Source organism: Macrobrachium nipponense, chromosome 26 (assembly GCF_015104395.2).
Source record: "Macrobrachium nipponense isolate FS-2020 chromosome 26, ASM1510439v2, whole genome shotgun sequence".
Lineage (NCBI taxonomy): Eukaryota > Metazoa > Arthropoda > Malacostraca > Decapoda > Palaemonidae > Macrobrachium > Macrobrachium nipponense.
Window position 1 is genome coordinate 21,535,795 of NC_087215.1, and position 27,485 is coordinate 21,563,279.

At 48.9% G+C, this 27,485-nt stretch overlaps 2 protein-coding genes across 5 annotated transcripts in view; both read right to left on the reverse strand.

Annotated features, from left to right (window-relative positions):
- Positions 1 to 27,485, reverse strand: part of LOC135200052 (forkhead box protein G1-like) — a 315,222-nt gene that overhangs the window by 32,475 nt on the left and 255,262 nt on the right. The window lies entirely within an intron of this gene.
- Positions 1 to 27,485, reverse strand: part of LOC135200051 (mitochondrial import inner membrane translocase subunit Tim29-like) — a 40,539-nt gene that overhangs the window by 12,744 nt on the left and 310 nt on the right. For all 3 annotated transcript variants that reach the window (XM_064228298.1, XM_064228297.1, XM_064228296.1), the window contains exon 2: positions 27,188 to 27,289. In XM_064228298.1, coding sequence (XP_064084368.1) covers positions 27,188 to 27,289 — 102 coding nt within the window. The remainder of the gene's footprint in view (positions 1 to 27,187; positions 27,290 to 27,485) is intronic.

Sequence of the window (27,485 nt, forward strand, 5' to 3'; positions counted from 1 at the left end):
ACATCCGTTATTGTATTCATCCGCGTGGGACGGTAATTACTGTATTCATGGTTATAAATGCAGCTGAAGCTAATAAGGCAAAATTACGTTCATCAGCAACCTGGACAGAAGTCCCGAGCTTTTGTATGAATTCCAACGCAGCCGTGGTAAAAGAAACTAATAGCATGAAAGAGCTCATTACTGTTGTTTTCACACAGACAAAGGATTAATAACGTATATAAAGTGTAAGGTTCGTAATACCTATGAAAACGAGTGAAAAACGAACGGAATCCTAAATTTAACGCCATCTAACCCGAGGGAAAAACTAGCTTCCAATGAGACGTATCAGTCAAATTTTGGTCTTAAATTACATCGTAAGACGAACAGTATGACTTCGTTACATAAGTTAAGTATCCAGATATTCATTAATATGCTAACTAAGGACAAAAACATTAGCCGAGACCAAGTGATATGGTTGAATCTGAAGCCAAGGAGAAAAAAAAATAGACTAGCCGGCATCCTTGTCTGTCTAAACCACACCTCCTTACAATAGTGCTGTTTGACGACAAGCTAGTGTAATTGTAATTTAATTGAAAAGTAATAATATTTAAAGGTAATTAAATTAACTTTATTAGGCCTAATATTAATTTCAGTTGTCATTGTAATTTGATAATACGACTGGTAATAATTTGTAACTGTAATTGACATAAGCTCAATGTAAATACTGACGGCAATAGTCTGTTAAACGTATGAAGACGTCATACATACAAATTATTATATCTGACATCTGATTATATGCCCCAAGATAGATACCTCATTGACTATATTAAATGTCAACATAGTTGAAGACACGTCTCCTTTAAGACGTTTGTACAAACTTGGCATAAGTGAGAGTGTTGTTACGTTAGTCATTTTAGTCAATCAGGAGAGAATGAGATGGATACGGCGACGCAAACCCGTATTCGTCATCCGCTGATTCAGCGTGAATGACTGCCGAGTTTAGTGTTTTATACTACGCCAATATGATGATACACATAATACAATTATAATGCTTTAGTCGGACAGAATCCGATCTTCATTCTGTTCGATTGACATTCATATTAATTATCCTCAGATCGGATTCTCGTTCGTTTTCAATTACACCTGTATTGAATTATCCGAAGTCAAGAATGCCCTAAGCCTACAGCGTTAGCCAATATAAAAAGAACTACGATATGTTGTACAGCGAATACTTTAGGTTAGGCTAGGCTACTGAATATGCATACGATATATCATCGTGAACACTAGGCTAACCGTAGTTAATTTTATTCGATTTCTCTTCATACTGAATATCGTAAGTCAATATGCATTGAACGGAGAATTAGTTGATATTAACAATTATCGTACCGTATACGTAGAGGAAAGTAACCTAAAGACGAAGGAGCATATCTGAAAGACCAACCCTGGCCTAAAAGCTTCTGATGCAAGGAACTCGAAGCAGGAAAAAGCCTAAAGATGCTCTAAGGACACTGTGCCTCTAAACTACTACTTTTAATAGAAAACCGACCGAAGAAGCCTGCACTTCTCTTCCTAAACTAAACACTATGTAGCCTATTATCCCTACTCGTCTATATCTGACCTAAGTTTTTATCATCCTGAGAACTTACACATCGAGGGAAGGGGAATCTGCTGCCAACACTGCCTGCTCCGCGCCAGGGGGGACGGCGGATCCTGCCCTGTGGGCTTGCGGATCCCCATAACCCCCAGCACCGGTTAGGGCTGATTCTGGAACAGGCAGGGGAGCTGGAAAAGAACGATTAGTAATTTCAGTATCCCTATTGCTCGATCTATCCTCACATAATCTTGATATAAAATCGGTAACAGAGATGTCATCGAGGGAAGGGAAATCTGCTGCCAACACTGCCTGCTCCGCGCCAGGGGGGACGGCGGATCCTGCCCTGTGGCTTGCGGATCCCATAACCCCCAGCACCGGTTAGGGCTGATTCTGGAACAGGCAGGGGAGCTGGAAAAGAACGATTAGTAATTTCAGTATCCCTATTGCTCGATCTATCCTCACATAATCTTGACATAAAATCGGTAACAGAGATGTCATACTCGATGTCAGCGTACTCTCAAGTCTCTTAAAGAGCACTGTCTCTAAGTCTTTATCTTGATCTACGTTAGTCTCTTCCTGCTACAGTTACTTCTTAATACGAGACCTTTCCTATGTTTGAGATACCCTAACATCTGGTCCAAAGACCACTCCTGACATTCCAAACATCTGGTCTTTACATTATATTGAACAGGCCTACAATTTACGCATAAGGAATGACTATCGTGTCATAGGGTACTCATCCTTTTCTTGCATTGTTGGCAAAGACGATACGTTGTTGAAGTTCCTCCGCTCGTCGTTTTCTGTGATGTCGTGGCCGAGGATGCAGTAGTCGTTGTCGTAGCCTGTGTTGTTTCTTCCTTTGCAGAATCAATGTCTAATGACAAGGTATTAAGAGCAATCCAACCGTAATCCAAAGGAATGCGTAATTCGTCACCAAAATCAATCAAATCAAAGGTGCAAATGAAGGCCGGGCAAGACCAAAAAGGAGTTCGCTGTGGATACATCTGTACTCCACCGCGAACGATAAGTGATTGATGTGAGAGGGCAGGTGTGACCGGCCCGTGAGGCAGGGCTACTAGCGGTGGGCTGGTAACTAGGTAACGAGGGTGTTTGCCAGGAGATTGGCAACACTGATCGTTATTTTAACCAAAGATTTGGTAAATTTTTAATAAATGATGGTTTCGGGCTGGTAAGTGACCAGGGCTAGTTCAGGTGTTCAGGGGGTGTATTGCAATAACTAATGTTGTAGGATATAAAACCTTGGTTCTCACCTTTTCAGATGAAGACCTCATAGATACTGTCTCTGAGTCTGCATTGCCTGGAGAGCTACAGCTAGGACGTGACCTGTTGCTGAAAGACTCGGATCTACCACTGGGATATGTGATCCCCTTCTGTGGTAGAATCCAAGTCGGATCCTGTTTAAAAGGGGACATTGTCCGCTTACATAAACAGATCCTTACCACTACCTCTGCAAGGAGCCAAAACCCACCAGACGACCTAACCAAAATAAAAAGGGTTAATACTACGACAAAAAGAGGTGCCTCCTGCAACTTCTTTCAGACAACCAAAAACACAAATACAAAATATAGGGTAACATATCAAAAAATTTAAACAGGATAAGTTTCTAGCTCCCTGCCCCAGCACCGAATCCGCCAATACGAAAGGACCCAAGCGAAGCATTTATCATACGTGATTTTTACATCATGTAGTAGTGGTTTGCGAAAACCGACTGGCATCTCCAAAAAGTCGCCTCCATCAAGTTCTGCACAGACATATTTTTCTTGAATGCAAGTGAAGTTGCAATGGCTCTCACCTCGTGAGCTTTCACTTTCAGTAGTTTAAAATGCTCTTCCTTGCAGGCAACATGTGCCTCTGTAATAAGACTTCTCAGGAAGAAGGAAAGAGCATTCTTTGACATGGGCCGAGTGGGGTCCTTTACGGAGCACCAAAGCACATCTTGATTAGCCTTAAGTTGCTCCTTCCTCTTAAGGTAATACTTCACAATTCTCATAGGGCAAAGAGTTTCTTTTCAGGCTCTTCCCCTACCAGAAAAGATAAACCACGAGCTTCAAAGCTCCGGGCCAAGGACGTGATGGGTTTTTCATTTTTTGCAAGAAACCCTGGAAGAAACGAACACACCATAGATTCTTCCTTAAACCTGACATTGCCCTCAATAGCTTGGAGCTCACTCACCCTCTTAGCTGTAGCTAGGGCCATAAGAAAGAGAGCCTTCTTCGTCAGGTCCTTGAAAGAGGCTGAGCCAGGAGGTTCGAATCTAGACAATCCAAGGAATTGTAGAACTACGTCTAGATCCAGTTCGTTTAAAGGTTTCAAATGATCTAATAAGATGATGAAGGTCCTTATCACAGGAGATATTTAAGCCTCTATGCCGAAATACTGCCGGCCAACATACTGCGGTATCCCTTAATAGTTGACACAACAAGATGACACTCTGCTTTGAGAAAAATTAGGAAATCCGCAATTTGGGTCACAGAGGTACTGTTAGAGGAAATGTTCTTCCTCTTGCACCATCGTCTGAAGACATCCCACTTTGACTGGATACACGCAAGATGGAAGGCCTCCTCGCTCTTGCGATTGCTTTAGCAGCTATTGCTGAAAAGCCTTTCGCTCTGACCAGACTTTGGACAGTCTGAAGCCAGTCAGACTGAGAGCGAGATTTTTATGGTACCTGTCGAAGTGGGGCTGTCTGAGTAGATCGCTCCTTAGCGGGAGCGATCTTGGAAGGTCCACTAACCATTCCAGTACCTCTGTGAACCATTCTTGGCCAGCCAAAAGGGAGCGATTAAGATCATTCTCGTTGAATCGGACTCTAAGAATTTCTTGATAGTTAGCCCCAGGATCTTGAAGGGGGGAGGGGGGAAACGAGTAGACGTCGAGTCCGCTCCAGTCTAGTAGAAGAGCATCTATTGCTAATGCCTCTGGATCGATATCGGAGAGCAGTAAGGATCCAGTCTCTTGTTTTTCGACGTGGCAAAAGAGGTCTAGTGTGGCCTGCCCCACAACTTCCACAGGCTCTGGCATACATCCAAATGAAGGGTCCACTCTGTGGGAAGGACCTGATCTTTCTGCTGAGGAGATCTGCTCTTACATTCCTTTCTCCCTGCACGAACCTGGTGAGAAGCTTGAATCCCCTTTCTTCTGTCCACAGAAGAAGGTCTCTTGCTGTCTCATACAGGGAGAAGGAATGCGTCCCCCCTGTTTTCTGATATATGCCAGAGCTGTAGTTGTCCGCGTTGACCTGCACTACCAATCTTCTGACTTTGGGCTCGAAAGCTTTCAGAGCCAACCACACAGCCATCAACTCCTTTCTGTTGATGTGCCAGGCTACCTGGTCCCCCACCCAGTACCTGACACCTCGTTGGTTCCCAGAGTCGCCTCCCACCCCGTGTCCCGACGCGTCGGAGAACAACACACTAGGTTGGGGGTCTGGGATTGAAGAGACAGTCCCTTCGCAAAGAGGTTGGGATCTGTCCACCATATGAGATGTTTCTTGACTTCCTGGGATAACGACAGGGAGAACGTCAAATCCTGAGAACTACGACTCCAATTCCGATGAAGAAAGAATTGGAGCGGTCTCAGGTGCAAACCAATTCCAAGGGAAACGAATGCTCCAGCGAGGCGGAGAGCGTCCCAGCAGACTCATCCACCTCCCTCGCTGTGCATACTTTTTCTAAGAAGGCTGTTACTTCTCAATCGAATCCTCGGGCTATCCTTTCCTGAGAGGGAAAAAGCCCGAAAAATGATATTGTTATGATACAATAAAGTTTTATACATACTTACCTGGCAGATATATACAATAGCTATTACTCCGTTGTCCCGACAGAAATTCGAATTTCGCGGCACACACGGCAGGTAGGTCAGGTGATCTACCCCCCCCGCCGCTGGGTGGCGGGAATAGGAACCATACCCGTTTTCTAATTCATATTTTTTTTCTTCCAGCTGTCTCCAGAGGGGGGAGGCTGTGGCGCCATTTAATTGTATATATCTGCCAGGTAAGTATGTATAAAAAAACTTTATTGTATCATAACAATATCATTTTTATACATTCAACTTACCTGTCAGATATATACATAGCTGATTCACACCATTGGTGGAGGTAAAAGACAGCTATTACTGAATAGACAGGTAAACAACATACGTTGTAGGTAATAAATAAATAAAACCTTGGTTCCTATGTGTTTAGACGAAGGGTCGACTTCCTAGCTATTGCTAGTAGTCTGCTTCGTCTCAAGAGCCTCAGCGAGGATGTGACCTATGGCTAAGAGTTCTTGTAGATCTGTCCACTTACATGACAATACACCAATGCCTATTGGCATAATTTAAGGAGCACAACACCGATCCCGATCACCTGATCCTAACACGAGGGTTTGTGCTTAATTTGAAAAGAGCTATCCCCAAACTCATTTCAAATAACCCCAGAAAATAATACACTTATGTTAAAATTAAAAAAAAATAAATTTTAATTCACTAGTTAAGGATCAGTGTCGGCTCCCTATCCCAGCAACAACATCCGTGGACACGTATAAAACAAAGAGAGAAGGATCTCTCATAGGCCCACTTGATCTCCTTCGTGCAAAGAGAAGTCAACACAGAGTTGCATCTCCCGTTTTTACAGCTAATATGGACTCTCACAACATATTGTTATGGAAAGAACAAGAATTGTTAAAAGCTCGCACTTCAAGCACTTTAATTCTTAGCTGTTTGAAGGAATCATCAAGTTACTCAAGAAGTGCTTTAGAGATTCCACTGTTCCAAAGAAGACCAGGGCTTTCTTTGAAACAGATCTCTTCTGGATGAAGCCCATAGCCTGGCTTGCACCTGGCTGGCGCTTCATGCCTGCCTGGCACCTAGCGCCTGGCTGGTGCTCACGCCAGCCTGGCGCCTCGCGCCTGCCTGGCGTCTCGTGCCTGCCTGGCACCTGGCTGGCGCCTAGCCCCTGGCTGGAGCCTCGCGCCTGGCTGGCTTCTCGCGCCTGGCTGGCGCCTCGCGCCTGGCTGGTCCTCACTCGCGCCTGGCTGGTGCTTTTGCTTGCCTGGCGCCCTGGCTGGCCTTCTCGCGCCTGGCGCCTGGTCTGACTTCTCCCCACTTGCTGCGGAGATTCGAGCTTGTTAAGAGTCTCGATGAAAACTGGCGATATCCACCTCGGACACTTTATTTGCCTGATTTATTCGCCTCTAGCACATCTGCGCTAGATTGGAGGCCTACTCCTTCTCCTCATCAGACAACGACAGTGTTTATTTGGACTGTCTTGCTCTGGCGCCTCTTTGGCATTTGGCGCCTGATTGGCGCTACATTGTCCGAAAGTCTGAACATCACAATCATTTATCAGGAGAATGGAAAAGGGTGGAAGAAATTCTTTCACTTTGAGCTTATGGCCTCTGCAACAAGGGGAGGTAATTTTAGTCAGCTACATCCAGTAGACGATAGGAAAATCTAATAGTCCGAGAGACCAGTCCTTCTCCGAGGAGGATCATACTTGATACTTCCGTTGCTAACGAGCACTCTTCCTACATGTTGATGAGTTCTCTCGTTGCAAAATCTATACCTTGCACGAAGGCAGGGAAAGAGCCTGGAAGTCTAAGGAGACTCTGAGCTGAAATTGGGAGGATTCCCAATTTCTAGCTCTTTAAATATGACAATTGTCGAAAATTGCATTTTTCCTAACTATACAAACCTGAGGTTCCTTTAACAATAGGAAGTAGCTAGCGGCAGCTGGAACGGTCGTAAGCTTCGAACAAGGGGAGAACGGTAGTTAACTGCTTGCTTGTCCGACAGTCGCGCGGCAAATCATTTTGGCTTTTGGCCCATGCAAAATACGCAGAGTGAGGGCATGAGGAGGGACTATATGTAAAGGACCTCAGGTTTGTATAGTTAGGAAAAAATGCAATTTTCGACAAATTGTCATTTGTTCCGATACGTAATACAAACCATCGGTCCTTTAACAATGGGAAGACTCACTTCTTGGTGGGAGGAATCTGAGTCTTTTGATGAACAGACTGGTGTTCGTCCATCCCTGGAATGCCTCCCTGGTCGTAAGAGCGAGGGAGGGATCCAAGCTTCTGTCCGATTGATCGGGGTGTGCACCGCAGGATCAATGGTCAGACCTCTGGGCGAGTACTAAGAGAGAGGCAAGCGTATCTCTTCGTTACCAGCAAGCAAGAACTTGTTCCTGTTTGCAAGAGGCAACATAAAGTATGGGTTGTCTCAAGCTGGCATCCACTTCCTCCCCCTTGTTGGAGGAAGTGGTGGAATATTACGCTCCTATCCCCTAGTGAAACGGGATAGGATGGGGCTCTCTGTGAGTAGCATCACCTGCATCTGTTCGTCCTTTATCCAGCAGGGTGACGACCGTGTCCCTCAAACCACAGGTAGAGGGGAAGAAAAAGATGGGAAGAGGAGCCAGTCACACTCTCATTCACTCATCCATTCTTATGGTCACACCAGGACTCGATGCTGTTCAGCCTGCGAGGGTCTGGGTTCGCTACACAACGTGTTGAGCAGCCACCACGGGTCCCAAGGAAAAAGATCCAAGGACCTGTGGGCAATATCCCGAAGGTAGAAGGAAGGGCATGTGGTCTGGTTGACCAGACCCTGCCTTCAGTACCTGCGCCACGGAGAAGTTCTTGCGGGACAAGGCAGCATCTCCTTCGCATCGAAGGCGGTGAAGTCCATTAGGGAGGGGATTGTGAACGACTCGAACCAATCGTCAGGGACCGAAGGGTTCTGAGTCTTCGCTACGAAGTTCGGTACGAAATCGAGCGTCACGGATCCCCATCCCCTGGGATGCTTTGAACTTCGCAGGAGAAGTCATGCAGTTCCTCAGAGGAAAAGAAGGAAATAGTCGCATGACCTATCCCTCTTCTCTACTTCGGTGATGTCCAGTACCCATACTGGTCTGTCCGTTTGCCACGAAGTCTCTCGCATCCTCCTATCCCCATGCAGCGAAGTTCTCGGTAGTGGATAGGACACCGACACTCCATGGTGGGTGTCAATGGTATGGGTACTGTGACAAGCTATTAAAACGAAGTAATGATTGCTCTGTAACAACCGAACTAAGTCAACAGCGTAGTTCGTAACTGACTCGGCCGCTCTGACAGCTGCCGACTGACTGCGTTCGGTAGGAGGCAAGTGTCAAAGCATCCGAGTAAGTCACTTGACCTTCGCCTTTAAAGGGTTATGCGAGAGCCCAAACAAATAATGTATTTGTTTGTCACCAATGCCGAGACAGCGAGGTGATGATTCTCTTAAGGCATGTGCCCAACAGGCGAAAGTCAATTGCCTTCTAGAGACCGAGGTCCCTGAAGGTAAAACATCTCATGGTGTTGAATCTCAGCTAAGGAGAAACAACACTATGTACCGTTGAAGACGAAGGTAGATATTGAATGCAACCTACGTCTTCACAGATGAATCGAGAGAAGGATTCTCAAGATTCATAACCTGTGCTTACAAATGACTGAAAACGCTAACCGCTATTTCATTGCTGTCCGGTGAGAAGTCGTAGTTGCAATGAAAGCGGGGCGTTCTTCAGTAATGAAAACACAGGGGAAAAAGCCGCCTGAAGAACTGCTTCTCATGGGCTGAACATTTGGAAGTAGAGCTGTCAGGTCGGAGAGTAGGCGATGTCTTCTGACACATCTCGTAATTCGGGTTGAACAATGAACATTGTACACCTACGAATACGAGATATTTTGAAGACAAACTCGATGTCTGCAAAATCATTCGCATTATCGCAGTGCGATGCAGCGGGAGACTGTACAGACTTCTGTTACCGTGTGGGTAAACAGAAAGATGAAAGAGTCCAAGAGATATCTCTATTGAAAATTCTCGCAATGTCGAAGGCGATGGAATCTAGCGTCACAGCAGTAGATGGTCCTTCATTATTGCGAGAATCCCCATTAATCAGAGACCTAAGTCCATGATTGTTGGGCAGAGATACGGTTTCGGTAGTCAATCAAACCAGGGGAGAGAGAGGACATAACTGACCGTGCATCTCGGAGGCCCAGCTGATACTGAGCTGCTGTCAGGCAGTTCAATACGCAGTAGTTGAGCCTGAGCTCTCGCCGACTCGTCATCCTGAGTTGCCATGTAATCCATTATTCCATGAAGGAATGCGTTCGGCTAGAACTACCGAGCATAAAAAGATATGCTCGAGCAATTATATTTAGGCGAAACGAATTTCGGTAAATATAAAAGTTGAAATGGTGTTGTCGTGACAAAACCATAAGTATATAAAATTGAAACTGAAAACTCCTGGGAGGTTGCAGGCAACCCCGAGTTGCAGTTCAATTAGAATACTTCTCTTCTAAGTCGCAATCCGTAGATAAACTAGGATATGCGCCTACCCCTCGGACAATTCAACTGCTTAGTAGAATCATGTCGCGAGGTTAATATACGTAGTATATTTGTAGGATTTCTTGAACAACGATCGCTTATCCCTAAATTCTTTCCTTCAAGAAAACAAAATAAGGATTGGAGATCGACCACCTTCGATCTCTATCAAAGAGTGAAGGAGAAGTCTTCCTCGAAGGAAGCTTCAATGGTGAACAGAATACTAAGACGATAGTTCAAGCCAAACTGGATATTCCCGTCCGATCTTCTCTATTCCAGGTTGGTCGCCTACTGTAAGATAGTTTCTTTCAGCAGCAGTCTTCTTCCAATGCTAGAAATTCCAGGAATTTGAGCATAGGCGAGGTTCCCGATTATCATGTAACATCGGGGATTCTCGTCTCGCTCACTTTAGACCGTGGTCTCGCCTAAGTGTTTGGAGATCGTAAAAAAACTCGAACACTCTGAATCGCTAGAAATTCCTTAGAATTCTAAGCAGTCTGCGAAACCCCCACCGAATTCGTCAAACGATATCGGCTGGTGGTCCTCTCGATTCCCGTAGAAATCGAGAATGGGGCAGGATCCCTCCTCAACGACCGGGGCTTACGTCAGGTAGGACCCGAAGGTCCCCCCCGGTAGCGCAGTCCCGAACGTGGGATCCTACAGAGAAATCTCTGTAGGATCCCTCCCCTTTCCCTCGTAGCCGTAAGGAGAGAGGGAATGGGGGAGGAATTGGATACTCGCTCGCCTTCCCAGTGGAACTAGCAGTTGGAGAAGAATAGGAGCAGCCATCGCCTTGCGGCGATGGTCTCTCAGAGTCTGGGAAAAACGTATCGTCAGGAATGAAAACGTTTTCCCCCAGCGGAGGGTTACGAACTCTCACTGTAGGTAAGGTCTGCCGCCACTGTGAACGTCGTTCTGGTGGGTGGGGCTGATCGACACTGACGGGGGAGAGCCGATACCGTCCTCCGACTCATTCCAGTCCTCGTCGAGGTCGAAACCTCTCAGGAGGACCGAAGGAGTATTTAAATACGGTGTCCGAAGACACGTAGAAACGCGCTGTCGCAGTAGAGGAGGTGGAAGTAGCTTGATCGACCGGCCAGAACTGAGCGAGCCTTCTTGTCCGGAGACGAGAGACTCTGGTTCGAGACAGAATCGGCAAGCTCCGATCGCGGCAGACCCACCGTCGGTTTGGGTTCCCTCTCGGGCCCCAAAACGACTCGAGCAGAGACGTGGGCTCTGCTGTGGGAGCGGCAATCCTTCCGCAAGGTCATTATGCTGACGAATCAGCTTAATGACTTCTGTAATTTCCTCTGTATCTCGGGAGTAACCGCGTCTTGCGGAGTAGGACCGTCCAGTCCTTCCAACAAGAACAGATCCCTGAGATACTCCTCCTTCCGAAGGAGGAAAAGCGGCAGACCCCTGACGGTCGCCTCCAGCTACTTGCACGTATGTCCTGGTCGGTCCTAGAACCGTGCCTGGTCCATACGGCGTCATAGCGGGATCGCGAGCGGCGCACCTCTCGCGATCACTCATAGGTACCTCGCTCCTCCAGGTGTAGCCGAGGAGGTTGAAGGTACAGGAGAGGCAGACCTGACGCCCCCCCAAGCTCGCTGGCAGGACCAGCGTGCTTGGAGGGCTGCTGCTGATCGTCAACCCGCGGTGGTGATCGAGCAGCAGGCCTAGCCTTGCCGCTCGCCATGGCCTGCGAGAGGCTCGGCTGAGAACGTCGACGCTGATCTCTAGCGTCAGGCGAGCTGTTGCTGGTTACTTCATCTTCGCCCGGTCCCGATGGGAGCGGCGTCAGGTGACCTGCTAGGTTCGCTGTTGCGGTGAGACCGGCGAGCGTCCTCCTCGGAGCGTCGAGCCGCTGGTACCAGCCGTGGCTGGTACCGACGGCCGCGGGACCCCTTCCTCGCCTCAACTCGTGGCTGGTCAGCGACCGTCACGTCAACACCCGAGCAGCCAGCTGGTCGCTGCGAGAGCGTCCACTGGCCTGACGAGAGTCGTCTGCACGACTCTCGCCAGTCTTCTGCTCCGCGCTTCGGTCTTGACGGCGAGCGAGCTCGGGCGTCAAGACTTTGGCTGGACGGTCTCCCGCGGGAGACCGTCCACTCGGTACATTCTCGCTAACGAGAAGCCGAGGCGGATCCTGGTTTAGCGGCAGAACCGCTAGAACCAGGCGAGGAAGTGCCAGCCGAAGCTGGTACTCCTCTGGTCCCCGTCTTCTTCTCCTTGGTAGAAGAAAAGACGGGCCCTGTTCCCGAGGGAGCAGGAGGACCAGCAGAAGAGCTCCCCGAATCGCCGGATGACGAGACGGGCCCTTAGAAGGTCCCGAAGGATGCCTTCTTAGGGGGGAAAACCCTGGGTTACCAGCTGGTTGGTCGCTGCAAAGAGCGGGCCGCTGGCCTGGCAAGAGTCACCTGAGCGTCTCTCACCAGCCTTCTGCTCCGTGCCGCGTCTTGGCGCCGAGCGAACTCTGGCGCCGAAACTTGGCTGCACGGTCTCCCGAGGGAGAACGTACACTCGGGATCTCTCGCGAACGAGAGACCGAGCCGGAACCTGGCGTAGCGGCATCGCCGCTAGCACCAGGCGAGGAAGTACCAGAGCTAACCGATACTCCTCTGGTCCCCGTCTATCTCTTCCTTGCGGAAGGGGAGACGGGCCCGCTCCCGACAAGGAGCAGGAGGACCAGCAGAAGGACCCCCCGTCCCACCGAGGTGGGACGGGCCCTTAGAAGTTCCCGAAGGAGACTTCTTAGGGGGGAAGGCAGCCTTCTTCTTCTTCGGCTTATGGGCCTTAGAAGTCGAAGGGGAAGAGGCAGCAGCAGACGATGAAGACGAAGATGACAGCTTCCTCTTCTCCTCTTCCTCGTCAGCTCACGCAGGACAGTCGTCAGGTCCTCCATCCAGGCCGGAGCCGGGCTATTGCCGAAGCAACACGGCCCGACTGCACCTGTCCGGAAGGACCTGGGACTGGGGAAGACACACCGTGGGCAGGACCAGCATGGACAGGCACAGGAACCAGGAGCGACAGGAACAGCAACCAGCTCAGGAGCGGCAGGAACAGCGGCAGCGGTAGACCCAGAAGGGACAGCCAAGCCAACAGCGGGAATCACTCAGCGGCAGGTACGGCAGGCCCAGCGATCGCCTCGTAGAATCATCGGCAGCCAGCGGAACCTGGGTCCTGGCGCCCGGTCCCCCGGGGCGAGCTGCTGGAACAGCGGAAGTCTGGGGCAGGCAACACGAAGAAAACAGGCGGCGGCGGCAACCCCACCTCGGTACGGCTGCGGCCCTAGTAGCGGCAGACGGCGTCATCGACACAGCATGGTGAGTGTAGACCAGGAGGGGGGGGAGCAGCATAAGCGGCCGTGGTAGTAGTGGAGACCGCCCCAGACCTCGCTAGACGCTGCAGCAGCCCGTGGATGCTAGGCACGCCCTGCCTCCGCGGTGGTCCATACCTGTCCAAGGTCGTCTCCCACGGATGTAGCACCTGCGGTAACATAGATAGATTAGTAAGAGGGGTTCCCTCACGCACGGGGGGAAGACATGCCCCACCCCGAACGCAAGGAAGACCCCAAATACAAAATACAACGAAGAAGCTGAGCGCCGGGGGGCAGGAATGGAAGACGAAGAATCGGATACCAAGGGAGTCGCGGGAGAGCTTTCCGACGACTTCCTGGCAGACCTTCGCTTCCCCTACCCCGCACAGCAGTGAAAAGTAATAGAAAATGAAACAGAATACTGCCCTGCGATTCACTTCATAGAACATTAACGGGGAAAAGGATCAATCCCAGGGTAAGAACGAAACTTGATCCAATAATATGATGTATAATAAAATATATATGAAAAGGAAACAGAATACTGCAATTGCGATTTCATTTTCACATAAAAAAATCGTAAGGATCAATTCCCGTGTAAGAACGAAAAATTGATCCAAAGTAAATTTCTGCAAATAAATAAATGAAATGAAAAGAATATTGCAATTGCGAATCCACTTTCATTGCATTCTATTATACAAATTAAAAGGCTCGTGCCGAGCGCAAACACACTCTCGGTAACGAACGCACAGGGCAAACATATAATGAAAAAGAGTACTTACATTTTTCAATTACACACTTTCGCCCACAATACATGACTCGGTTGCGAGCGCGCCCGCCCTCGGGCACCGAGGCATAATTCAAGGGTTCAATTCATGAAAAGAGAGGAAATCGCCGCATCTACGGCGATAACTCCCATGTTGGTTCATAATTAAGTAATGAAAATGAAAACAGTGTACTTACAGTTTCATTTTCAAGTCAAACAAACCATTAGTAGAAAACACAATATAAACAAAGCATACGACGATGAAGCGGGCAGAGAGCGATGACGAACAGTCCTTCACAACCGCGGCCGAAAGCAAAAGTGATTTGTTTACCTCCCAGTCGCGCGCGCGACTGTCGGACAAGCAGTTAACTACCGTTCTCCCCTTGTTCGAAGCTTACGACCGTTCCAGCTGCCGCTAGCTACTTCCTATTGTTAAAGGACCGATGGTTTTGTATAACGTATCGGAACAAATAAGTAATTCCCTTTCATGAAAGTATAAGTAATTCACTTTTCGTGAAAGTGGCATGAGTGTCTACCGAAAACTTCGGTAGTTACACATCACTAATCTTCGAAATTTTCGAAGTTAATTTTATCAAAAAAAATTACTAAAAGTTAAACAAAAGCGTATGCCGAACCAAAGATCCATTACTTCCTGTAAAAGTTAGCCCAGACGATCGATGGCGATGAAACACGAAAATCATCAGGAGGAACTGCAAACGTTGTTTACATTCCAAGCGACAGAAAAAATATAATTAGAAAACGGTATGGTTCCTATTCCCGCCACCAGCGGCGGGGGGGGGGTAGATCACCTGACCTACCTGCCGCATGTGCCGCGAAATTCGAATTTCTGTCGGGACGACGGAGTAATAGCTGTATATATCTGCCGGTAAGTTGAATGTATAAAACTCAGAGTTCATCTGTATCCCGAGATACACACACTCTTGTTCGGGAATTAGCGACAACTTCTTGAAATTGACGAGAAGTCCCAACGCCTTCGTCAACTCTAGTGTTACTTGCAAGTCCTTCAAACAACGATCTTCGAATTGGCCCTTATCAGCCAATCGTCGAGGTACATGGATATCCTCACCCCTTTCAAATGAAGCCATTGAGCTACGTTTCTCAAGATCCCCGTGAACACTTGAGGGGCCGTCGAGAGGCCGAAACACAGAGCCCTGAACTGAAAAATTTTCCCCCCCATCATGAATCTCCATCCCCCTGAGGACTTCGGAACTAGGAAAAGGCGGTTGTAGAAGCCTGATGAACGATGGTCTGTCACTAGTTCGATAGCCTCCTTCTCCAGCATCTGTTCTATTGCTAGATGGAGAGCTGATTCATGATGGGGTCTCTGTACCTGGCCGTCAACTCCCTTGGGGTGGTCGTCAAGGGAGGTCTTGCGACGAAAGGGATGAGGTAACCTCTCCTCAAAATTGAAAGGGTCCAAGGATCCGCACCCTTTCTGGGCCCAGACTTCCCCAATTCCTAAGAGTCTGGCACCACGTTGTTTGAAGGACTTGCAAGTTATTTGGGGGCTTTGACTGACTTGGCGAAAGTCTTACCTCTTCTTGAAGGTCTACAACCTCTAAACGTAGAGGTTCTGGAGGAAGAAGCCCCTCGAAAGGGTTCTCGAGCACTTGATTCTCCTTCTTAGCCTTGGTAAGGAAGGAAGGGCGAGGTTTTCTTGCCGACTGGGCCAAAAGGTCCTGGGTGGCTTTAGCCGAAAGCAATCTAGAAATGTCCTGAACTAGATGTTTAGGGAACAACTGAGCGGACAGAGCAGCAAACAGCAAAGAAGACCTCTGGGCGTGGGAGACAGACTTCGTTAAAAAGGAACAATATACAGACCTCTTCTTCACGATCCCGGCCCCATACAAGACAAAACACACATGAGATCCTCCGGAGGAAAAAAGACTCTGGCACGTTCAATCTTCTGGCCAGGACTCCCAACGACCAATCAAGGAAGTTAAAGACCTCCAGCACTCTGAAACATGCCTTTCAGCTGTGGTCTACTTCATTCATTGCCCAAGTCGTCTTTGCAGAGTTAAGGGCAGTCTCCTCGTGGAATCTACCAGTGCCGAAAAATCAGAATCAGCCGAAGACGGTAGACCCAATCCCAAGGACTCTCCTGTTTCATACCAGAAACCAGTGCGTCCTGATAACTTCGAAGGAGGGCAAGCGAACATCGTTTTCCCCGCTTCTTCTTTGGAAGCCATCCATGAACCAAAACTCCTCAGTGCCTTCTTCATCGAAAGGGTTGGCTTCATCTCACACATGAAGAACTCTTCGCTGTCTTTGCCGTTGAAAAAAAGTGAGTGAGAAGGAGGAGCCGTAGGAGTAAGGGAATCCCCAAATACTTGCAAGAGCAGCTCTGTAAGCTTCTTGTAAGAAGACACAGCAGCAGAAGTGTTCGGTTCCTCATCAGAACCGTCTAGGACGTCTTGTCGAGGAGAGCGCAGAAGATCCTTAGGTGACGAAGGGGTCCTAGTAGGAGCTGAGCGAGAGGTTGGAGAGCACCCTCTCGAAGAAGAGCTCAAATCCACCGGAGAACGATGAGAAGATCTGGATTGTCTACTATGAGACTCCCTCTTCGAGGTAGACGGAATCTCAGCTGAAGGAGAGTAGGGCTCCTACTCGAGAAGACCTGGATACATCCACAGGGCGCTTACGAGGAGGCGAGCGCCTACCAGACTCTGTGCGCCTATCCTGAGGCGAGCGGCTGCCAGGAGAAGAGCGCCTATCGGGAGCAGAGCGCCTATCGGGAGCAGAGCGCTTTGCGTGGCTCTCTATTCTTGTCCAGTTGAGTACGATCAACGGAAGTTCGACTGGAAGGAGAAATGCGCCTACTAGGAGAAGGCTGCTTGCAAGACTCTTGACCTCTGACAAGTGGATAACAATCAGGAGAAGGGCGCTTCAAAGCTAACGAGCGCCTATCTGGAGAAGGGCGCTTGCGAGGTTCTTGGTGCCTACCAAGAGACGAAACGGTCAGGAATAGTGCGTCTAGAAGAGGGAGAGTGCCTACACGGAGAAGGGCGCTTAAAAAGACTCTTGTTGTCTGCCCCGAGGAGAAATAATCAGGAGTAGGACGCCTTAAAAGAGACGAGCGCCTACTGGAGAGATCGACGTGCAGTAGGCTCTTGGCGCCTGCCTTGCGGGGAGCGGCTAACAGCTGGACGCCTATCAGGTGCACGGCTCCTACCAGACTCTTGACGTCTGTAGGGAGAGAAGTCACGATCAGGAGAAAAACGTCTACTCAAAGCACGATCCGAAACTCGATGAGAGCGACATCTGGAAGAAGAACGCCTACTTGTAGAAGGGCGCCTTCTAGGTTCTTGAGGCTGCCTGAGGAGAAGTCCCACGTGAGGGAGTCGAAGAAATAGCGTGATGTGCAGGCGCAGAGCGCTTACCGGAAGCGGGAATCCAATCTGGAGAAAAAACTTCTTTCTCCATATAGTGTCCGACCGAGTGGCTTTGCACCTTGAAGCCGAAAGAGAGCCAGGAGACGCTGGGGCGCTCATGTGAACCCCTACCTTTTACCTTTATACGAAAACTCCCCATATGAAGGAGACCGCCTAAATAGAGGAGAACGATCCTCTGAAGAGCGGCGCCTAGATCTCTTGATCGGAAGAGAAACGTCTTTCTTCCTACGCGATATGACAATTTGTCCAAAATTGCATTTTTCCTAACTATACAAACCTGAGGTCCTTTTACAATAGGAAAGTACTAGCGGCAGCTGGATAGGTCGTCGTAAGCTTTCGACAAGGGGTTCGGTAGTTAACTGCTTGTCCGACAGGCCGGGCGCGCGCGCGACTGGTAGGTAAACAAATCACTTTTGCTTTTGGCCCAAGCAAAAAACTGCAGAGTGAGGGGTGGCATGAGGTGGGGCTATGTGTAAAAGGACCTCAGGTTTGTATAGTTAGGAAAAATGCAATTTTGGACAAATTGTCATTTGTTCCGACACGGCATACAAACCTTCGGTCCTTTTACAATAGGAAGACTCACTTCTTGGTGGGAGGAATCTGAGTCTTTGTGAACAGACTGGTGTTCGCCCAACCTTGGAATGCCTCCCTGGGGTCGTAAGAGCGAGGGAGGGATCCAAGCCTCTGTCCGATTGATCGGGAGTGTGCACCGCAGGATCAATGGTCAGACCTCTGGACCAAGTACTAAGAGAGAGGCAAGCGTATCTCTTCGTACCAGCAAACAAGAACAAGTTCCTATTTGCAAGAGGCAACAAAAGTTATGGTTTGTCTCTTGTTGGCATCCACTTCCCCCCCCTTGTAGGAGGAAGTGGTGGATATTCGCTCCCATCCCTAGTGAAAGGGATAGGATGGGGCTCTGTCGAGTAGCTCACCGGCATCTCGTCCTTATCCAGCAAGGTGATGACCGTATCCCTACTACCCACAGGTAGAGGGGGAGAAAAAGATAGGAAGAGAAGCCAGTCACTCTCTCATTCACTTATCTATTCTTACAGTCACACCAGGACTCGATGCTGTTCAGCCTGCTAGGGTCTGGGTTAGCTAGACAACGTGTTGAGCAGCCACCACGGGTCCTAAGGAAAACGATCCAAGGACCTGTGGGCAATATCCAAAAGGTAGAAGGAGGTGCCGGTGGTCTGGTTGTACCAGACCCCTGCCTTCAGTACCTGCGCCACGGAGAAGTTTCTTGTGTAACTCGAGGGAGTGTACTTCTAGGTCATCTTGGTGCTGACGAAGAGTCTTCAACACTCAGCCTGGGATGTCGAGTTTCTTCAGAAAGCGCGGTCGCGCTTTCACAGGACAAAGCAGCATCTCCTTCGCATCGAAGGCGGTGAAGTCCATTAGGGAGGGGGGGGATTGTGAAGGACTCTAAACCGATCGTCAGGAACCGAAGGGTTCAGAGTCTTCGCTACGAATTCGGTACGAAATCGAGCGTCACGAATCCCCATCCCCTGGATGCTTGACTTCGCAGGAAAAGTCATGCAATTACCTCAGAGGAAAAGAAGGGAATGGTCGTATGACCTATCCCTCTTCTCAACTCGGTGATGTCCTGTACCCATACTGGTCTATCCGTCTGCAGCGAAGTTGTTGTTCTCGGTAGTGGATAGGACACCGACACTCAATGTTGGGTGTCGATGGTATGGGTACTGTGACAAGCCGTTAGGACGAAGAAAAGATTGTTATGGAACAACCGAACTAAGTCCACAGCGAAGTTCGTAACAGACTTGGGCGCTCCGACAGCTGCCGACTGACTGCGTTCGGTAGGAGGCAAGTTGTCCAAGCACCCGAGCAAGTCCACGTGACCTTCGCCTTAAAAGGGTTATGCCAAGCAAGAACTAAACAAATAATTTGTTCGTCACCGATGCCAGAAGGCAAGGTGATGACTCTCTTAAGGCATGTGCCCAACAGGCGAAAGTCACTTGCCTTTTAGAGACCGAGGTCCTTGATGGGCAAGATGAAAACTCATAGTATGTTTATTCTGGCTAAGGAGAAAACAACACTATGTGTCGTTGAAGACGAGGTGTACAGAAAATGCAACCTACGTCTTCACAGCTGAACCGAGAGAAGCTAACGCTATTCATTGCTGTCCGGTGAGGATCGTAGTTGCAATAAAAGCGGAGCGCTTTCAGTAATGAAGACAGGGAAATACTGCCTGAAGAACTGCTTCTCATGGGCTGAACATTTGGAAGTAGAGGTGTCAGGTCGGAGAGTAGGCGATGTCTTCTGACATATCTGTTAATATTCGGGGCGAGCAATGAATAATTGCACACCTACGAATACGAGATATTTTGAAGACAAACTCAGATGTCTGCAAAAAATCATTCGCATTATCGCGGTGCGATGCAGCGGTTGACTAGTACAGACTTCTGTTACCGTGCGGTAAACAGAAAAATGAAAGAGTCCAAGAGATATCTCTGTTGAAAATTCTCGCAATGTCGAAGGCGATGAAATCGAGCGTCACAGCAGTAGATGGTCCTTCATTATTGCGAGAATCCCCGTTAATCAGAGACCTAAGTCCATGATTGTTGGGCAGAGATACGGTTCGGTAGTCAATCAAACCAGGGAGAGAGAGACGTAACCGACCGTGCATCTCCGAGACCTAGCTGATACTGAGACCGCTATCAGGCAGTTCAATACGCAGTAGCTCTCGGTGACTCGTCATCCTGAGTTGCCAGGTAATCCATTATTCCACGAAGGAATGCGTTCGGCTAGAACCATCGAGCATAAAGAATACGCTCGAGCAATTATATTTAACCGAAACGGATTTCGGTAAATACAAAAGCTGATTTGGTGTTGTCATGACAATACCAAGTATCTAAAATCGAAACTGATAACTGCTGGGAGGTTGCAGGCAACCCCGAGTTACAGTTCAATTAAGATACAATTCGTCTCGGTCACAAACCGTAGAGTTAACTACGGTATGCGCCTACCCCCCGGACAATTCAACTGTTAAAAGAATCATGTCGCGAGGGTAATATACGTAGTATATTTGTAGGTTCTGTACCACGACCTCCATCCTAAATTCTTTTCCCCTCGAGGAATGAGAATAAGGATTGGAGATCGACCACCTTCGTTCTCTAGTCAAGAGAGTGAAGGAGAAGTCTTTCCCAAAGGAAAGCTTCAATGGTGAACAGAATACCGAAGACGATAGTTCAAGCCAAACTGGAAGTTCCCGTCCGTTCTTCTCTATTCCAGGTTAAACGCCTACTGTGAGATACTCTTCTTTCAGCAGCAGTCTTCTTCCAAATGCTATGAAAATTACAGGAATTCGAGCATAAGCGAGGTTCCCGATTATCGTGTAACAATTATCGGGGATTCTCGCTCACTTTGGACGTGGTCTCGCCTAAGTGTTTGGAGATCGTAAAAAACTCGAACACTCTGAGTGCGCTAGAAATTCAGTAGAATTCTAAGCACTCTGCGAAACCCCCCACAAAATTCGTCAAACGATATCGGCTGGTGGTCCTCTCGATTCCCGTAGGAATCGAGAAAGGGGCAGGATCCCTCCTCAACAACCGGGGCTTACGTCAGGTAGGACCCGAAGGTCCCCCGGTAGCGCAGCCCCTAACGTGGGATCATTACAGAGAAATCTCTGTAGGATCCCTCCCCTTTCCCTCGTAGCCGTAAGGAGAGAGGGAATGGGGGAGGAATTGGATATGGCTCGCCTTCCCAGCGGAACTAGCAGTTGGAGAAGAAAAGGAGCAGCCATCGCCTTACGGCGATGGCCTCTCAGAGCCTGGGAAAACGTATCGTCAAGGAGAAAAACGTTTTCCCCCGAGGAGGGTTACGAACTCATACTGTAGGTAAGGGTCTGCCGCCACTGTGAACGTCGTCTGGGTGGGGCTGATCGACACCTGACAGGAGAGAGCCGATACCGTCCTCCGACTCATTCCAGTCCTCGTCGAGGTCGAAACCCCAGGAGGACCGAAGGGGTATTCAAATACGGTGTCCGAAGACACGTAGAAACGCCTCTGTCGCAGTAGAGGAAGTGAAGTAGCTTGTTCGACCGGCCAGAACTGAGAGAGCCTTCTTGTCCGGAGACGAGAGACTACCTGGTTCAACACAGTCGGCAAGCTCCGATCGCGGCAGACCCACCGTCGATTTGGGTTCCCTCTCGGGCCCCAAAACGACTCGAGCCGAGACGTGGCTCTGCTGGTGGGAGCGGCGATCCTTCCCCAAGGTCGTTGTGCTGACGAATCAGCGCCATAACCTCGGCAAAGTTCCTCTAGATCTCGGAAGTCACAGCATCTTGCAGAGTGGGACCGTTAAGCCCTTCGAACAAGAGCATATTCCGAGAACCTTCCTCCTAAGAAGGGGAACAGCGACAGCCCTCTCGGTCTTCCCCATCCACTTGCGCATACGTCCTGGCCGGTCCAAGAACCGTGCCTGGCACGTAGGGCGTCGTGGTGGGATCATGAGGGGCGCACCCCTCACGATCACTCCTCAATACCTCGCTCCTCCCGGTGTAACCCGAGGAGGTTGAAGGTACGGGAGAGGCAGACCTGACGCTCCCTCGTCGCTCGCTGGCAGAACCAGCAGGCTTGGAGGGCTGCAGGCGATCGTCAACCCGCGGTGGCGATCGAGCTGCAGGCCTGGTCGAACCGTCTCGCTGTGGAGAACGGCTGGACTGAGCACAGCGGCCCCGATCTCGAGTGTCAGATGAGCTGGTGCTGGTTGCCGTACCCGATCGCTCTCTGTGAGAGCGACGGTCAGGCGACCTGCAGGCTCCACTGTCACAGTGAGACCGGTGCTTGTCCTCACGGCACGTCACGTCGCTGGTTTCCAGCCGTGGCTGGCAACCCCGGCGAACGGGAGGACCTCTTCCCAGCCTCAGCCCGTGGCCGGTCGTGGACCGTCACGTCCCCGGGTAGCCAGCTGTTCGCCGCGAGAGTGAGAGCTGGTCTGGTGAGAGTCGCGTGAGCGGCTGTCACAGTCTTCCGCCCCGTGCCGTGAACCTGACGCTGAGCGGACTCAGAGGTCTGGTTCCTGGCTGCACGGTCGCTGGTAGGCGACCGTACACTCGGTACCTCCCGCGAACGAGAGGCCGAGACGGACCCTGATGCAGTTGGCAGAACCACTGACACCAGGCGAGGAAGTACCTACCGGTGTTAGCCGGTACCCCTCTGGTCCCGTAGTCTTCTTCCTTGCGGAAGAAGAGACGGGCCCCGCTCCCGAAGGAGCAGGAGGACCAGCGGAAGGAACCCTCCCGTCCCACCGAGTAGGTGAGACGGGTCCCGAGAAGCTCCAGAGGTAGACTTCTTAGGAGGGAGGAGGCAACCTTCTTCTTCCTCGGCTGTGAAGCCTTAGAAGTCGAAGGGGAAGAGGCGGCAGCCGACGACGATGAAGAAGATGAAGACGACGACGACGACACCTTCCTCCTCTTCTTCGTCAGCTTCCTCAGGACAGACGTAAGATCTGCTATCCAGGGCGGAGCCGGGGCTGTGTAGCCGAAGCCACAGGGCCCGGACGCACCTGTACAGACAGACCAAAGTCTGGGGTAGTACCACCACGAACAGGGACGACATCAGCAGGTATGGGCATCTCAGGAACAGGCAGGCCACCAGCCAGCCACAGCATCGGCTAGGGGACAGCCAGCGCAGGCAACGGCAGGGACAAGCCAGCGCAGGCAAACGGCAGGGACAAGCCAGAGCAGCAACTGCATGTGGACAGTTAGCCCAGAATCGGCAGGTACGGCAGGCAGCACCGGAAACACAGGAAGGGGAGCAGCAGCCAGCAACATCCTGGTACCGGCGGCAGGTCCAGGGGCGAGCTCTAGGGCAGCGGAAGTGTGGTCGCTGCAGCGCGGCAACCACGAGCGGCGGCGGCACGCCCCCCTCTCGGTACGGCGAACGGCACTTCACAGCGGCTGTAGGCAAGACTGTTACCACGTGAGGCGAGTACACCAGGTGAGGAGGGACGTCGTCACCTGGAGCGTGGTCACCACTCCATGGGTGACCGCAGTAGGCCCAGACATAGAACCGCAGCCCCTGGACACTAGCACGCCCTGCAAATGGAAGGACGCCCATACCTCACCAAGGTCCACCCTCGTGGCAGTAGCACCTGCGGAAATAACAGTAGTAGCGATTAGTGGGGGGGAAGTCCCCTCGCGCGGGGGGGTGAGCCCTCTCCGAACGAGTGGAAGACCCCGAATACAATTGTACATCGGGCACCGAGCGCCCTCCCCCGCGCTCGACGGATCGGGCGAGGAGAAGAACGCCGATAACCTCCCCCCCCCCCAAGGGGAAGGGCCATCTGTGGGAGCTGAGCGGGGGGGGTGGGGGTTCTCGGTTACCACCCCCCGCACAGCACCCATGTACCCAACAACAATATAAGAGCCCGAGAGCAATCGTGCCATCGGCCCGAATGCAAGGGCATAAGGATCAAATCCCTGACTGAGCGGAACTTGAACCAAATAAATATTGATGCAATCAATAATAAGGAATAAAATGAAAAAGCATCTTGCATTACGATTCACTTCACAATGAATAAGGGCTCGGATCGAGCGCATTTGCGCCCTCGGTACCGAGCGCAAGGGTAAAAGGATCCATTCCTTACCTTTATGGATCAAGGTTTATGGAAACCTTGATCCATAATGAATTGATGCAATCAAAAAAAAATATGAAAATGAAAAAAGAATACTGCGCTTGCGATTTCACTTCATACAAATAAAAAGGGGAAGGATCAATTCCCGGGAAATAGCGGAAACATTGATCCCAATAAACAATGCAATCTCAATAAAATATGAAAATGAAAAAGAACTGCACTTGCGATTTCACTTCATTCAAATAAAAAGGGGAAAGGATCAATTTCCGGGTAAGCTCGGAAACTGATCCAAAATGAGTATTGCTACAATCAAAATAAATATATGAAAATGAAAAAGAATACTGTACTTGCGATTCCACTTCCATACAGAATAAGTTTCCGTGCCGAGCGCATTCGCTCGGCAACGGGCATACAGGTCAAAAAAATATAAATGAAAAGAGCACTTACTTACGATTTTCATCTACACATTTCCAACCCAAATATACGCTCGGAGCGAGCGCTCCCGCCCTCGGCACCGAGCATACACAATACGAGGATCATTTCTGGGAAAATGAATTCCCGCACTTACGCCCTTCAGTCCCGGCACTCGGGTAATCGGAGGGCGTGGTGAAACCAAGATCCTTTAATTCACACTTGAATTCAATGGAAATAAATATGAAATGATTGTACTTACAATTCAGTTTCACTAGCTAAATAGAAAAAGAAAAACACAACCATGCGAAAGCCAACGACGATGAAAGCGGGCAGAGAGCGATGTACACGTCCACACGCCAGCAGGCCGAAAGCAAAAGTGGTTTGTTTACCTACCAGTCGCGCGCGCGCGCCTGTCGGACAAGCAGTTAACTACCGAACCCCTTGTTCGAAAGCTTACGACCTATCCAGCTGCCGCTAGTACCTTCCTATTGTAAAAGGACCAAAGGTTTGTATGCCGTGTCGGAACAACTAAAGGCTAGAGTCTGCCAGCGCCGTGATCTGAGCTTGAAGTCCCGCAAGTACTCTAGTAGGAGAATCTTGCTGTTCTTCCTCGGAACCAGGCGCAGAACGAGGGGCGCGAGAAGAAGAACGATCACAGGATCTCCTGGGTTTCTTCGCCTCCAACGACGATTCTTCGGGAAAACCTCCGGACTAGAAGCCAAAGGACTTCAATGGGCACGACGCATCCAGGGGAGTTCCAACCTCTCTTCGGAGAGGAGACAACGAAGAGGAGAAGCATTGGCGTAGGAGCTCCTTGTAGCGATCCGAGGCAGCCTGGGAGCATAGTTCAAGATCTGCGAGGGACGCCTGACCGGTGGGGGTTCTCCCTAGCCCTCTTGCGGCTTTCGACTTTCCTACTCCACTGGAACTGGGAGTCTGGAAGAGGTCTAGGCCTAGAGGCACTAAGGAGCCAGTCAGACGCACCCTCCACAACACTGGGGACACTGCACTGATCACTAACACTCTCCTTACCTTCTAACTGACGAACTTCTGATCCATAGATGGAATCGTGGCTCTTAAAGCCGCCGCCTCCGAAGACGAATTTCGGCTTCGGTGCGGGGAGCAGGGGCTGCAACTTGGAGAGAAGGTTCTACTTCTACATTAGTATTAGGATCCACAACCAACTCACTCATTCTAGACCTACTAGAACTTCTAGAGGAAGCCTTACGTACTCTATCACGTTCCAACTTCCTAACATAAGAAGAGAGAGCCTTATATTCTTCTTCATTCAACACCTTACATTCACTACAAGGGTAGCAAAAGAACATTCATTCCCCTGCATTTCATGCAAACCGTGTGAGGGTCAACCAAGCTTTCGGCAACCTCACCTTACATCCTTCAATCACACAAACCCTAAACAAAACAAAAGTTTTAGCTACTGAATCTAGGTCAGACATTGTTAAAGAAAATCCAAATAAAAATCAAAACGGTCCACAATTAGCGTATGCCAAGCCAAACAGAGCGAATACGTCACCAAAAGAGTCCAAATTAATTCCAGGCAAGCGAGAATCGAAAAACTATCGAGAAGAACCGACAACAGTTGTTATCGTCCCGCGACAGAGAAAAATCTGACAAGCAAGGGGGATTGGTTCGTACACCCGCCACCCAGCGGCGGGTAAGGTAGACCACCTGACCTACCTGTCGCTGTGCCGCGAGATTTGAAATTCTGTCGGGAACGTCGGAGACTATAGCTAAGTATATATCTGCCAGGGAAGTTCATGTACAAAAATGTAATTTACTGAGGAGAAAGCTTGAAAAACACATTGTTAAACATGAATAAAAAAACTATTAATATTCATTTATAAAACCCTAAATTCCACTAAAATTAAGCTACTATAGTGTTTGTACACCACTATAGTGTTTGTACATAATAAAAGCAACAGTAAGATTAAGTTACCTAAATTGAAAATTTTTAAGATATTGTATTTTTCTTAGTCTACATATACAAATGTGAAGCCTTATCTGTATATATCTTTAATGAAGCTGGGTCAGTCATCAAAGGTTGCAACATCATGTGCCTAAGGTGCAATAAGTCTCAATCACAAGCACATAAGCATCCTATCTCCCAAACTTTGCCCCTAAATTAAACGTTATAGGATTCTTTAGCGAACAAGTTCTACACGTCAGTTCTTTATTTCTTATGGCTTGGCTCAATTTGAAGGGGCTTTCCCTTAGATAAACTGTAAGAACCTCTAAAACCAGTGCCCAGATGTTGTGATGCCAGTTTTAGTAGTCCCTACAACCAATCAATCTCCAGAACCAGTAAGTGAGCCGGGGATAAAAGTTAACACGTTAATGTAAAATTTAGCGATGCCAATTTATTTTTTGTTTCCTATTTTCATCAAATAGGTTTTGAACATTTGGACATTGCTGCTTTACTTGCTTTGAATTTTTAATTGCCTTATAAGCCACTATAACATCTTAAAAATAAAATATAAAACTGTAAAGAAAACAGAGAGCAGTACAAGATACTGCAGCAAGCAGAGGTAAAAGCTAACTGAAGAACTCTTCTACCCAAAGTTGAACTTCCTGTCATTCTAGTTCGAGATTAAAAACCAATAAATAACCATCAGGACTTTTTTATGGTAATCATAAGAATTACAAAACTGGTTTGTACTTACTAAAATACGAGTTGACAGACAAGTTTTCTTGCCTTTAAAATGATTTTGTGCATTAATAAAGTACAGTAGCATACTTACGAGATAAATAAAATGACGCTTTGATTGGTCTTTCTCTACAGGACTTTGCTATATCGACAGAAACTTCTTTATAGTCCTGTGCAACTCCCATCCAGTAATTACCTATAAAAAATAACACAAAACTCTTAAAAGAAATACCAGAATCTCTCCTTATACAGTACCTGAACTGTAGGTTATTCAATCATTTTATATAACCTAACAGCTACAGAAATATTTTCCAATCCTTAGAGTTCATTTTTTAACATTTTATATTTTACCTACAAAATGACATATGTAAACAACAATAACATATATATGG